The sequence below is a fragment of the Amblyraja radiata genome, chromosome 13, assembly GCF_010909765.2.
Source record: "Amblyraja radiata isolate CabotCenter1 chromosome 13, sAmbRad1.1.pri, whole genome shotgun sequence".
NCBI classification, from domain to species: Eukaryota; Metazoa; Chordata; class Chondrichthyes; order Rajiformes; family Rajidae; genus Amblyraja; species Amblyraja radiata.
This window is the reverse complement of record NC_045968.1, coordinates 20553818-20566064: the sequence shown is the minus strand read 5'-3', so window position 1 is coordinate 20566064 and position 12247 is coordinate 20553818. Positions and strand designations below refer to the sequence as shown.

The following is a 12247-nucleotide window of genomic DNA, read 5'->3' as shown; positions in this document are numbered from 1 at the left end:
CTACCCCTGGCTGCACGGTGCTCCAAATCCAGCGCGGCCCGCGGCTCGCGGCCGCAGCCCCAGCTCCGCGATGTTGGGAGTCGGCGGCCACAGCGCTCCGGTGCATCCAGCGCTCCACACGGCGACCCGGTAAGGCATTGCCCACTCCCCGCTGGTATCCCAGCGCTGCGACGCCGCCGACTCCCAACATCGCGGAGCTGGGGCTGCGGGCGTCCGGCCGCGGGCCGCGCTGGATTTGGAGCGCCGCGCAGCCAGGGGTAGAGTTGCCGGGGTCGGAGCTACAACCGGCGCCGCCCGCGGCCGGACGCCCGCAGCCCCAGCTCCGCGATGTTGGGAGTCGGCGGCCACAGCGCTCCGGAGCTTACTGCACGGCGACCCGGTAAGGCATTGCCCGCTCCCTGCCTCTCCGACCAGGTAGGGGACTAAGAATTAAAGTTTCCCCCTTCACCCCACCCCCACATAAAATCCCTCCAAACTAACTGACTAACATTTAAGCAATGATTCCCCGGTCTCCGGGGAGGAGGCAGCCGCTCCAGACTTTTCAAGCCGCCCGCGCTACCTACCTAATCTACGCTAAAAATCTTCCATTCGGAAATCCGAAAAATTCCGAAATCCGAGAAGTGTCTGCTCCCAAGGCTTTCTAATAAAAGGTTGTGCACCTGTACTACCAAAGTGGGACGGGAATAGAAGAAAATTCTCCTCCCCTGCCATCACTTGCTGGCAGCAGCAGAGACAACTGGGCAGCAGTGGGTAACCATTTCACTCCCCTAATCACAAGTCAGTGACTACTATGTAGCTCTTACAGGCACTCTAACTGGGACTTGGGCAATTTAGCAAAGACCACAAATTGAACCTGGGGCCTCTCTGGTTTTAATCAGTGCAACTTCCAGGAAGCCATGCAATATCTTATTTATGGTTAAGTCTTTAAAAAGTTGGAGTCTGACCAATGTATGACTTGCACCAGAAATTGAAATGGTTTTTCACCGTGACAAGCTTTCCAACCAAGCTCAAAGATGAGGACAATTTTCTATAATACTTGGCTTTAACCATCAGTTGTCAGATAATTATCTTCCTGCTGATCTCATTACCTTTTGCAATTTTTGCTATTTTGCTGTTTGCTTTTCCAAGTGGTCATTCCCCTTTATTCAGAAATATAAATGAGTCAAAATTGGGGATCAATCCTCAATTGAACCACAGGAAGCAGGAATAATTGCATATGAATTATCCTTTCTAATTTGACCTCTCTCCTATACAACTGAGCCATGACGGGGCTGCTTTCATAGTTCCATCCGAGGATGACAATTGGAAATACTCCGAGAACTCCTGCCTCTAAAATTAACAAAATAAGAACATTATAGCCGGAAGAAAATTGTCCATATGGTTTTGCAGTTTGTTCAATTGTGCAGCATGCATTTAATTTTACACCACTCTCTCCCACCATACAAAGAACATCTACAAATGAATAGCTCCGAGTGATTCGAATTACAACAGTGCACAGTGATTAGAGTTGCAGACCATTAGGAGTGCAATCACTTGGCTCTGATTACTCAAGTATGTACCGACTAATCCCTCTGGCACAAAACGCCAAGTCCATCTTGATTTTCAAAATGCAAAGAAAATACAACACAATATTGGGCACTGTTGATAGTCTAAAACTCAAATCACAAACAGCTCCATGGCAAACATATAATATGCATCTCCAGAGTGAGTGAGGTTACAAGGATAAAATAAATATATTCTTATTATCCCCTGCGGGTGAATTTGCTAACAGCATATCGTGAGGAAGGCTGAATCAGATTTCCCTTCTGATAAAATAAGCCACCGACTCTCACAATGGCTGCATGAATTTGGCTTTTAATCTATGCAGTCTCTCAAGCAACGTAACTGGGAGAGTACACTGGGTTTCATTAGTCTTGGACAGGGGAGGAATCTAAAATAAAACAGTCCTGCATTTTCATTCCTGCTTATGTCTAAACAAAATTGATCTCATAGAGGTGTACAAAATCACGAGAGGAATAGATTGGGTACACACGCAGATTCTCTTGACCATAGCAGGGAAATCGAGAACCAGAAGGCATAGGTTTAAGGTGAAGGGGGAAAGATTTAATAAGAATCTGAGTGATAACATTTGCACTCAAAGTATGGTGGGTGTAGAGAAGGAATTGCCGGAGGAGGTTTTGGAGGCTGGGACTATCGCAACGTTTAAGAAGCAATCAAACAAGTACACAAATAGGACTGGTTTAGAAGGATATGGGCTAAATGCAGGCGAGTGGGACTAGTGTAGATGGGACATGTTGGTCAGTGTGGGCAAGTTAAGCCGAAGGGCCAGTTTCCACACTGTGTCACTCTATGACTATGAAAGAGGAATTGTTCGGCATCACAGATTAAATACAGGGGCAATAATGCTTCTTATAGCTTGCTTATATTTGGTTGAAAATAGATAGATAACATTCAATAAAGGAAGAGCAAAGACTAGGGTTGCAAACCAGCACAAGACATTCCAGAGCTGCATTTCCTGGAATTCAAAGTTTTTCACATATTGAATGGTTTTAAGATGCCAAGGCAAAATGATAGGGTAGATAAAGAGAAACTATTTTTATATTAGTTATTTTGGCTAAAATTAAACAGACAGGACTAAACAGCTACATAGGAACAAGATGGTGACAGAAACGTGACAACTCTGTATTGCCTCAGAAGAAATATATTATTCTTACACTATATTCATTGCACTTTTACCTACCGTATGAATGTGCTTATTTATCAAATGATTTTACTGGATTAAATGCAAAACAAGGGCTTTCACTGTACCCAGCAAAACGTGACCATAAAATGACTAATGTACTATTGAGGAATTTCACAAATGAAATCAGGAACGCAATATGCTGAACGTGATAGAAAGATGGAATTTTCTCCCACCCATAATAACTGATGCCATGTCAGTTGTTAATTTTCTATCAGGTTGTTTCTCTTAATTGACTAAAGGCAATAAGGGACATAAAGAGAAGGTTCTCCCCCCTCACCCTCCACATCATCCAGCATGGATGGTTACTTCAACACAGTCTAAATTATAAAGGGAAATTTAGTAGTAATAAGTTTGTCTTAGATGTGAGATAATATGGATTTCACTTAACAAAAGGAGCCTGCTCCATTGCTATGATTGATGACCAACAAATTCCCACTCCTGGAAATGACACATTTCAAAGCATTTCTTCCAACTACTAGATTACTGTTCATGGTAAACTAGTTTTAAAAAAAGATGTTTAACAGTTGGCAGCAGAGGAAAGGAACTCACTTACCTGCCTGGCTGGTCATGACATTGACAGAGACATACTGCTTTGGGTTGGGGCTCAACTCAGATACCCCATTCACAGCCTCAAGATCGAAGGTGTAGTTGGTATGAGGCAGCAGATCTGTAACAAGGACTTTGGTGTACGTTAATCCAAACTGTTGGGGGATGAAACGAAGGCTGCTCCCACAGACGCTACACTTCCTGTTGTCCCCCACGCACATGCGGCAGTGTATGTTGTAGGTAAGATCATTCCTGCCACCACTGTCCCTGGGCGGGCTCCATTCTAGGATGAGAGAAGTCTCATTTGTTGTGGATATGGGGTTTTCTGGTGGCGTTGGAGGCTCTGGTGAGGGAGAAAAAGAGACAAACAATGAGTAATATTGGTGCCATATACTCCATGTACACACTCCAATGAAAACCAGTACCTCTCTTTGCCCTACATTGATGATCTAATTTCTCACATGGAATATGCTATGAAATTATATTTCCATTTCATATTAACTGGACATTATTCAATGGTGGTGTTCACTTGATATCAGAATATTTTCTTTAATAATGACCATTGTTAAAATTATGATGGCATTGGAATATGTGACGATAAAATTGACTTTGAATAGAAAAAGTTGACAGGTGATTTAAAAGAAATACAGAAGATCATGAATTATTTAACCAGGACAAATAAGGTCTTCAAATGCATTGCACAGATGCTCCTTTCAACACTATACAATTTAATACTAATCAGCATGTATATTCAGAGATATGATACAGATTAATTACAGTCGATGAAGAAAGCTTACAGGTTAGCTGGTGCTTGTGAATTCTTAGCTCTGGCTGTTCTGGTTTTCTTTTATATTCTACAATGTTGTCTGAGTTGTGACTTAAGTAAAGTTACTGACATCTGCTGGGTCATCAGACTTAATACGTTGTGAGTAATAAAACGTCTGCAGCTGTGTTTACAGCAAGACGGCAAATGTTCTACAAACAACAGCATCGCATTTACCAAAGTATACTTTTCTACTGCAGTGTGTAGGTATGGGTAGTTTTTTGGCAACAAGGAACAATTTCCCAGCATCTTTGATGCAAGTTCTCATCAGTTAAATATCTAATTTGCTCTTCACGGTTCAATCACTAACATTACAAATATTCTATCAAGCGATGCAATTAAAAAAAATCCCAAGGATGAGGACAAAATTAAAACTGTGACATTGTTAAATATTTCTGCCATTTTCAATCCCTTGCATTTTATTTGACATTTTGCTTTCTTAATTACTTCCTTCTACTTTAAAACACTTTTGAATGCTAGAGATTTTCATGACCATCCAAAATCAATTAGCCAGCGTACCCTTTCTTTCGCGTCCCATTTCTATAATCCATCTTTTGTTTCTTCCCTCTTCACAGAGCAAGTTTGGACGATCAAGCAGACCAATGGATATTGCAACACAATGTTTCTCTTTTCCCTGCTTTTCTAAGGTCTAGATTAAAGGGACGCTGATTTAAAAACAGTGCAAATCTATTTTGTGCAACAACTTCCATGATGTCACAACACTTCAATAGGCTTTCTGGTGAATTAAGTTCTCTCGAAGTACGGTCAAGTTACTAATGTAGGAAATTTAGTTTAGTTTAGAGATACAGCGCAGAAACAGGCCCTTCGGCCAACCGAGTTCTCACCGACCACCGATCCCCGCACATTAACACTATCTTACACACACTAGGGACAATTTTACATTGATACCAAGTCAATTAACCTGCTTCAAGAGGGCATCAATAATACCGGTGCCCAAAAAGAGTATAGGGCCTGTCCCACTTAGGCAATTTTTCAGCGGACTGCCGGTGTCAAGTTCGCGCCAATCGCCTAAAAAAAACGGGAACTGGAACGGCGAGTGTCAGAGTGGAACACACACACACACACACACACACACACACACACACACACACACACATCGCAAAGGCAGGGGCCAGGGAAAGCGGGGGAGCGCTGTCTGAAATTCACACGGTGCAAAGCCAAGGTATACAGACACACACCGCGATGAACAGGAAGGTTAAGACAACTAGCACAGTGTACAGTAAGTCCTTTAAAAATGGGGGGACGGAGGGAGGGGAGGGAGGGGAGAGAAGGGGGGGGGGGGGGAGAAGGAGTGGAGACACTTTTAAGAAGCCATACCATTTTTAATAAGCCAGAGATACACAGCTGTGAAGTTTGGCGGGTATTTAACATTACCGGTCAGTTATCCTTGGTTCAGAAAACTCGTGCTTACGTTTTTTTTCCCCCAATGAGCCAATGAAAATGCCCAGTCAGCAAAGGCGATTAACTAAAACTACCTACTACTACCTCGACTACCCATAACTACATGGCAACCCCACTACAACTATAACTACGACTACAGGATTATCGATTTTCTCCATGGCGACCAATTTTTGGTCACAGAACTCCTCGCGACCATGAAGGAGACTCACCAGAGACCACCTGCGAACATGTAGTGACCATGTGGTGATCATGAGGCGAGCGCAGAGTGGGACAGGCCCACAATGACTATTGACCAGTGGCACTAACGTCTATGGTGATGAAGTGCTATGAGAGGTTGGTTATGGGGCATATCAACTCCTACCTCAATAAGAACCTTGACCCACTACAGTTCGCCCACTGTCACAATAGGTGCACGGAGGATGCAATCTCACTGGCTCTCCACTCTGCACTGGACCACTTGGACAATAAAAACACTTACGTCAGGCTGTTGTTTATAGACTACAGCTCGGCATTCAATACCATCATCCCTTCCAAGCTGCTTACCATGCTCACGGAACTGGGTCGTTGCACATCTCTCTGCAATTGGATCCTCGACTTCCTCATCCACAGACCACAGTCTGTTCGAATTGGCAGAAATACGTCATCCGCAGTAACAATCAGTACGGGAGCACCTCAAGGCCGCTTGCTCAGCCCCCTGCGCTACTCACTCTATACTCTTGGCTGTGTAACCAGACATAGTGCAAACTCAATCTTCAAGTTCGCCGACGACACCACCGTTGTGGGACGCATTACAGATGGTGATGAGTCAGAGTATAGAAGTGAGATCGACCGACTGACCAAATGGTGCCAGTACAACAACCTGGTTCTCAATATCAGTAAAACCAAAGAACTGATTGTGGACTTTGGAAGAAGGTGGTTGAGGACCCACAATCCCGTTTATATCAATGGGACGATGCTGGAGGGAGTCAAAAACGTCAAATTCCTGGGCTTGCATATTTCCGACGATCTTTTCTGGACCCAGCACGCTGATGCAATTATTTTAAAAAGCACATCAGCACCTCTAATTCTTGAGAAGACTACGGAGATTCAGTATGTCAAAGAGGATTCTCCTGAACTTCTACAGGTGCACAGTAGAGAGCATATTGACTGGTTGCACTATGGCCTGGTTCGGCAACTTGAACATCCGTGAGCGGAAAATACTGCAAAAAGTTGTGAACACTGCCCAGTCCATCACCGGCTCATCGAAAGGATTTATCGGAGTCGCTGCCTCAAAAAGGCAGCCAACATCATCATAGACCCACACCATCCTGGCCGCACACTCATCTCACCACTGCCATCGGGAAGAAGGTACAGGAGCCTGACAACAGGCAGCACCCGTAGTCAGGATCGGACCCAGGTCTCGGGCGTTCTAAGGCAGTCGCTCTACCACTGCGCCAATTGCACACAGGATCCCACAGACAGTAACACCATGTAGACACAAGGAACTGCAAGGGCTGTCTCCAGTACTGTGCTCTTTTTTTTTGGTAACTTTGTAATCTTTTTTATAATCTCACTAGGGCACACCATCCCGTTCTTTGTAGATCCATGGCCTGCATGAAATAAGCAAGCAGGCAAGGCCTTGATTGCACCTTTATTCTGACAAACAGCCTCCTCCAACATTGAAGCACTCCCTCATTCTTCCCAAATGCTATGAAACTACTTGAAAGACAAAAATATATTTGCAGAAACAATGAACTGAATATTTGGTTTACAAAAGAAGACACAGAGTGCTGGAGAGGCTCAGTGGGACACAGCAGCATCTCAGGAGAACATAGATATATGTACCTTCTTCAGTCTGAAGAAGGGTCCCGACCTGAAATGTTGCCTATCCATGTTCTCTTGAGATGCCAGCTGACCCACTGATCTACTCCAGCATTCTGTGTAAAAGACTATATTGGCAGTCGCTTTCTTTATGAAATGGAGCAACTGACTACAGCCCAAGTCAATAAACATTTAGAACTGCCACAAATGTGCTTTTTGACCAGGGAGTCACATTAAAACCAGATGAATAAGTCCAGGTATTTTATCACATCATAAGACCCATACCAAGCTGATCAGTTGAAATTCCAATTTTGATTAAAACCACATTCACATTGAACCAAAGTGATTGTTTGTCTTGGCTCTCAGCATTTTGAACAATCGCTTATTTATTTTGGACAGTGATCATGTAATGCACATTTTGTACAGGGAATAAGCTTTTACAACTATCGTTTGTGCTGCTCCAGAAACCAACTGTGTCCCATCCAACATAAGAACAGAACTAACAGAATCTGGAAACACTTGTCTGAGGTGGAATTGGTGAATCATCTCAAAATTACACTTTAAAGATTATCCCTTCTACGTGGCTTCGACGGTAGTCTTGATCTATTGCAGGATGTTTTTGGTATTGGTATATGTTTATTATCATCCAAGATCCAGAAAAACATTATTTTGCATACCTTCCAGGCAAATTCGATGAGCCATGAGGACATCAGATATTGCCAAAGATATATCAGGGGTTGCATGAGGTAGATTGCTAGATCACAAACTCATCCTCAGCATATGTGATGTTAGCATATATCTGAAGAGGGGTCTCGACCCGAGGCGTCATCCATTCCTTCTCTCCAGAGATGCTGCCTGCCCCGCTGAGCAACATTTCTCTCCAGCATTTTGTGTCTATCTCAGCATATGTGAAGTCCATTCAAGATTGTGATAACAGCAGGGGCGAAACGGTTCTTGAATCTGGTCCAATCAACTTTTATATCTCCTACCCAACAGGAGAGGAGAGAAAAGAGAATGACTGCGGGTGTGAGTGGTCCTTGATTATGGTGGCCACTTTCCCGAGGTGGGGGTAAGGATGTTAGTATAATGGACCAGACTTTATTCGCAGCATTGGGCAGAGCAGTTGCCATACCAAGCTGTGATGCACCTGGACATGATGTTTTGTTCAGTACACCTATAGAAATTGGTGAGAGACATTGGACACATGCTGAAGTTATTTAGCCTTCTGCGGAAACAGGTGCAGGTGTGCTTTCTTGGTTGTAGCCTCAATGAGTTCAATCATATTTTTAACATTCAGCATCAACTAATAGAAACAGTAGTCTGTTTGTTGGACACTTGCACTGTGCCAAGAAGGAATTAATATAATATAACATTTTGGCACTTTGACATGCAACACATGTCAAATATATAAAAGACCAAAGGATTCTTTAGATTTTGAGTTGGGTCCACAGTAATTATCTTGTCATTCCGGAAAGAATATTGAGCAGTGAAGGGTTGACATAGATGTCCTGTTATTCCTTTGTCAGACTTCATCAGTGCTGAAATAAGCAAGTAACATGAGAAAGAGACGATGATTTCAGTAGATGTCTCCAGAAATCTACAGCTTCCTCAGGAGCAGCTAGTCCAATATTTAAAGACATCTCCTATAAGCTATGCTGTGGATAATGGATTAGCAGGGAAAGTGCTGGTTGGGTAGCACTTCAGAAGATCTGCGGATCAAAGCATAGTAACAGTGGTTTAAGAAAAGAACAGAATAGCCTCAGTGGTTGTTGGCTTGGACTTTTGCATAGTTCTTTGATCTTGTGCGGAAAGAGACTCAGTGCCTTCAAATGATCCTCCTCGACATGCTAATCTGATCAGTCCCTTCACAAATCATAGTATTTTTTGAGATTTTTCACAAAGATGAGAGCCTGAGAGTCGAGTTAAAAAGAGAATTCTACCAGACTACTATAATTTTTATATATTTATACCACAATGATGTGGAGAGCTCATAGCTAGAATTGTCCATTGATTTTAACCTTATTCTCAGTGCTTTTTCCATCAAAAATATTGGCTTTCTCCCACATTATTTACACTTTGTCATATACATGCTTAGACTATCAGCTAGGAAGAAATTTTGGCTATCAAGGACTTAATGGTGTAAAAGCAGAAGGGATGACAAATTTTAATGAGTATTTTGCATCTCTTTATAATGAAAGTGGTGATGCGAAAGCTACATTACAAGAAGGACGTTTCAGCTAAAAAAAACATACCAGAAGAGTTCACTTGTTAACCACCTGATTCAGAAGGTACCCGGACGTGGCGGCAAAGTGGTGTAAGTAAAATAACTGAAGGGAAACGAAGCCGAAAAGCCAAATAACCGAAAGCGTACAAAGCCGAAAAGCGAACTAACCGAAAGGGTGGGACGCATAAAAGCCAACTCACCGAAAGGCAGCCATGCCAAAACGACAACTAACCAAAAGGCGGCATCGCCTAGAAGCCAACTCACCGAAAGGTCGCTGTGCCGAAAAGCCAAATAACGGACATGACATCGCCGGGGGGGGGGGGGGGGGGCGGTACTTGTCAACGATTGGTCCAGTCCTCCGCGCCCATCACATCACTGGCCGGGTGAGTGGAGGTCATTTTCCCACCCTGGGCTGGAGGGTGACTGGGCACTCTGAACCCAAGCACCAAGTTGTAAGTGGCCGAAGGAGCGCATCCCTCAGGACAGCCCCCACTCTCCCACGGCTAGGGCCGCCCTCCGCCTCGTCTCCTCCGTGCGGCTGCATTGTGACGGGTCGGCAGCGCAAACACACACGGGGCCGGGTGGAGCAGAGTTGGGGACAGTCTGGTCCCTCTGCCCACCACAGAGGCACCGCCTCCGGACCCCACCCCCACAACAGAGTGATTCACCCCCCCTGACCCCCGGACCCTGACCCACACACCGGGTGATTCACCCCCCCCCCCCCCACCACGGGGACAGACGGCTCGGGGCATTGGCAGCCATAGTAAATTGCTTTTAAAACATGGGGGGGGGGCACAAATTCCCTGGCGGACTGATGACAAGTGTGCATGACACAAACAATTTTCTCTCCTCCCATTCCCCCCCCCTGACAACAAGAAGCACATTCATTTATTGTTTAAACACAGTAATACCATCTGGATGCCTGCGTAACGCACACAAGCTCCCACGCACAAAACACCAGATAATCTGTAATCTGTTTTAACCGAAGATGGACACAAAAAGCTGGAGTAACTCAGCGGAACAGGCAACATCTCTGAAGAGAAGGAATGGGTGACGTTTCGGGTCGAGACCATTCTTCAGACCTGAAGACTGAGTCTGAAGGGTCTTGACCCGAAACGCCACCCATTCCTTTTCTCCAGAGATGCTGCCTGTCCCACTGAGTCACTCCAGCATTTTGTGTCTATCTTTGGTGTGACAGTTGTCTCATTTCATCAGCTTCATATATTGCGCGCATGGAAGAGACGCTGGAAAACCGAACAGAGAGTGGTGAATCTCTGGAATTCTCTGCCACAGAAGGCAGTTGAGGCCAGTTCATTGGCTATATTTAAGAGGGAGTTAGATGTGGCCCTTGTGGCTAAAGGTATCAGGGGGTATGGAGAGAAGGCAGGATACTGAGTTGGATGATCAGCCATGATCATTATTTTACAGAACCATGCACATGAGGCATTTTTATGGACGCACCTAGCACTTTTACTTTTACTATTTACCTGATTGGAGAGTCAAATGCAACGAAATTTCGTTCAAGGTGCACTGTGTCTAGGTGTATATCTGAATGACAATAAAGTTTTCATTCAATCATTCATTCATTCATTCAATGGCGGTGCAGGCTCGAAGGGCCGAATGGCCTACTCCTGCACCTATTTTCTATGTTTCTATGTAAAACTGGCACTAACAGCGGTCCATGTGAAAGATCAGCACCGACCAACAATGAAGGCAATATGAAACCAGCTGCACTCAGATTTCAGGTCTTCAGTGTAAACCACCATTTGCAGTTCCTTCCTACACTTTGTGTCAGTCCTTGTTCCAGAACAAGGCTATTGAAAAGCACAGAAACCGCAGCTTAACATTGGAGCCGAGGAAGTTACTGGAAACATTATGGGCCACATATACTCATTTGTAAAGGCAGTGTTTAGTCAAGGACTTCACCGTGGATTTGTTCAAGATAAATCATGCCTGAAACTAATTAATTAAATGTTTTGAGCAGGTATCAGAAAAGATTGATCACGGAAGTAGTGTATGAGTTGTCAGAGTCAAATAATATGGAACAATGTCTTCAGAATGTTCTGATTTGCTGGTACAATATAGGGAAAGAAATACACCAATTATATTACCTGTGTAGATTAATAAAAAGTAAAAAGATAAAAATGTATCAGAAATGCACAATAACTCAGTATCTGATAAAGGTAAATTCCCATTCCTCATTGGCTGCTGTCTCTCAGTAACCCCTTCCCTTCAGCAACCGAAGACACTGAGGGATTATACCTCTTCTATCTCCAGTTTTTATTTCTGCTTGCCTACATTTTTTTTTTCTTCATCTGCTTTAATCTTTGATTTTTAAAGATGAATCTTTAAAAATGAAAATTTTCTGGAGGCATTGAGTTAAATTTGAACATCCAAAGCCACATTGTATGTAGGAGGCACTGTTCCATATAGAAAGCCTGACTGCTACAGCAAAAAAAAAAGGATCTAAAACTTTTCCCAAAGGCTTAAGCACTTTTGCGAAACTAGGTCAAAAAGAGATATATTCTCTAAAAACACATGCATATAATGTCTTCCACACTTTCCTTCCTCCAATTGTAGTCCCTTGCTATTAGCCAAAAAACCCCATAATAGTTAAAGAACTATAATTTCCTCAGCTCATTAAATGAAGATTATGTTGCTCATTTTGATGAATCCATTACTTAAAGTT

General features: G+C 43.6%; 1 protein-coding gene across 2 annotated transcripts in view; it reads right to left on the bottom strand.

The window, feature by feature from the left end:
- The window catches only part of LOC116979698 (ephrin type-A receptor 3-like), a 269657-nt gene that overhangs the window by 105117 nt on the left and 152293 nt on the right, over positions 1-12247 (bottom strand). For both annotated transcript variants that reach the window (XM_033031401.1, XM_033031402.1), the window contains exon 5: positions 3297-3632. In XM_033031401.1, the coding sequence (XP_032887292.1) occupies positions 3297-3632 (336 nt within the window). The remainder of the gene's footprint in view (positions 1-3296; positions 3633-12247) is intronic.